Here is a 2,035-nt window from a genome sequence, read left to right as displayed (position 1 = left end):
GTGCAGAATGACTTTATGAAGAAAGAGAAAATATTAAAATAATATTAATTAAGGTTAAAATGGTAATTTTTAGAGGTGCAGGATGAAAGCTTGGAGATGTAAGATGAAACACCCTTAATTCCGTCCATGGAGCCATACTTGGGTCTTCTTTCAGCTTGACAAGTGATAATGGGCCCAAAGAAAAGATTTGACTTGTTAATATAGTAGAAATAGAAAAGGCGATCAAACTGAAGTTGCAATTATATACAAAGTAATGTACTTCCTCCTCATTTGACATTGGCAATATCCACATCATATTATAATATAGCACAATACAAAGTTAAACTAAACATCATTATACAGAACGATCCATCATTTGAATGATATAAGGATGATAAGTGTTTCATGGCAACCTATTTCAAAATTGTAAGCACTTCCTGAAACATTTCCTGCATCAGCTCCCTGTCAGCATGTTGGAAAAACGTATTTATTTCATCTCTGACATCATATATCTTACCAAAATCAAATAAGAAAGTGAAGCACCCTTTCTTTAAGTTGTGTAACTGGTAAAGCCAAGCGTCATTTAGCCTCTCCAGAACATTTGCCGAGTTAAGATCTTCTAGTAGGCTTTCTTCACAGGCGTCTTTGAGATCACCAATCTCATATTTATTGGCTGCTCCAAGCAATGGAAGCCTGTGATTCCAGAAATCTTCTTGGTTTATAGTACCGTACAGGTAACTTAGGAGGGACTTGCAGGATTCTTGAGACATATCTTCCATGTGGATCGTAGATGTATCTTCTTCATCACCATTGTGAAGATACAAACTATGGAACACTGTAGAACTAGCAGATAAAACTGCCTTGTGAGCTTTCAGAGTACCGTCTGCAGTAATGATGGTGAGGTCAGCATGTATAGCCTCGTCAAGCATGCGAGACAGGCATCGGAGAGCGCTCTGATCTGCAACAGTCTGCAGTTTTCCATCAGATGGCCATATAGATCTGGTTACTCCACCCTGTTGTTCAAAAGAATTGATCAAAGGTTAGAAAAGCAACAATCTATTACATGTTCAAAGGGTCACTCCAGACAATACAATTGATTAGAAAAAGAGCATGTGCTTTTTAGCGTTTTGCAAGCAACTTATAGCAGTATTTTATAAGCAGATGGATATTTAGAGGAAAAAACAAACACCATTATATTTAGGGATACATTATAACATTAACTACTTACATCAATATCATATAAACATAGTAATGATCACAAAAATCAGGGACTCACATTCCCAGGGCAGGCCTTCAGGTCAAGAAATTCAACATCAATAACAAAGCGACCAAGGAATGCAGTATCAACAGGCCAGACAAAGTCGTCACTTGTCCTAAGCACCCTTTCATGAACTGAACATTAGAACCACATACATGTCACGACATAACCTGTGTCAGCATTTCAATATACAATATTGAAGTTGGTAAAGGTAAATGTAATTTTAATCATCACAGTTGCCATTGAGGTAGTGATGCAAAGTTAGCCCTATTTCTTGCAGGTAAACAGAAGTGAAGAGTGTATGTGTACAAAAGCAGATACCATAATCAGAATTTAGCCCACATTATACCAAAATTAGGAAGCAAACATCATGATTACGGGGATAAAATTTTAGATACCATAGTCAGAATTTGGCCCTTATAAGAATAAATAGTCTTAAATAGGATTTATTGTAAGGTACTATATGTTTTATGCCAGACCTAGTTCCTAGATGTATCTTTTAGAATTATCATCCTTTCCCTCTCATACACTGTATCTGATGTATCCCAAGTTATTATAAATATGACTTCCTAAGAGAGGGAAATACACCGTCTAAAATTCATTCTAATACACCTATACAATTAGGGTTCAGAACAATGACCTTGGAAATCTCAAATACCTTTTAGGCATAGAAGTAGCTCAATCAAAGAAAGGAGTTGTAATCTGATAGGTGCCCGAAGATGAAACCTATCCACTAACGCTCCCTCTCTCACCGAACAGGTAAAACAGAGAAAGAATGAAACAATGGGTATGTTATTG

At 36.5% G+C, this 2,035-nt stretch overlaps 1 protein-coding gene across 1 annotated transcript in view; it reads right to left on the bottom strand.

Annotated features, from left to right (window-relative positions):
• Window positions 1-201: 201 nt before the first annotated feature.
• Window positions 202-2,035, bottom strand: part of LOC106780560 (BTB/POZ domain-containing protein At1g21780) — an 11,392-nt gene continuing 9,558 nt past the window's right edge. Inside the window, exons 3-4 of the mRNA XM_014668863.2 lie at window positions 1,256-1,371; window positions 202-992 (exon numbers count right to left, since the gene is read on the bottom strand). Of these exons, the coding sequence (XP_014524349.1) occupies window positions 393-992; window positions 1,256-1,371 (716 nt within the window). The 3' untranslated portion in view covers window positions 202-392. The remainder of the gene's footprint in view (window positions 993-1,255; window positions 1,372-2,035) is intronic.

This window comes from Vigna radiata, unplaced genomic scaffold (assembly GCF_000741045.1).
Source record: "Vigna radiata var. radiata cultivar VC1973A unplaced genomic scaffold, Vradiata_ver6 scaffold_390, whole genome shotgun sequence".
Lineage (NCBI taxonomy): Eukaryota > Viridiplantae > Streptophyta > Magnoliopsida > Fabales > Fabaceae > Vigna > Vigna radiata.
Note: the sequence above shows the minus strand (reverse complement) of the source record. Positions and strands in the feature narration are given on the sequence as shown.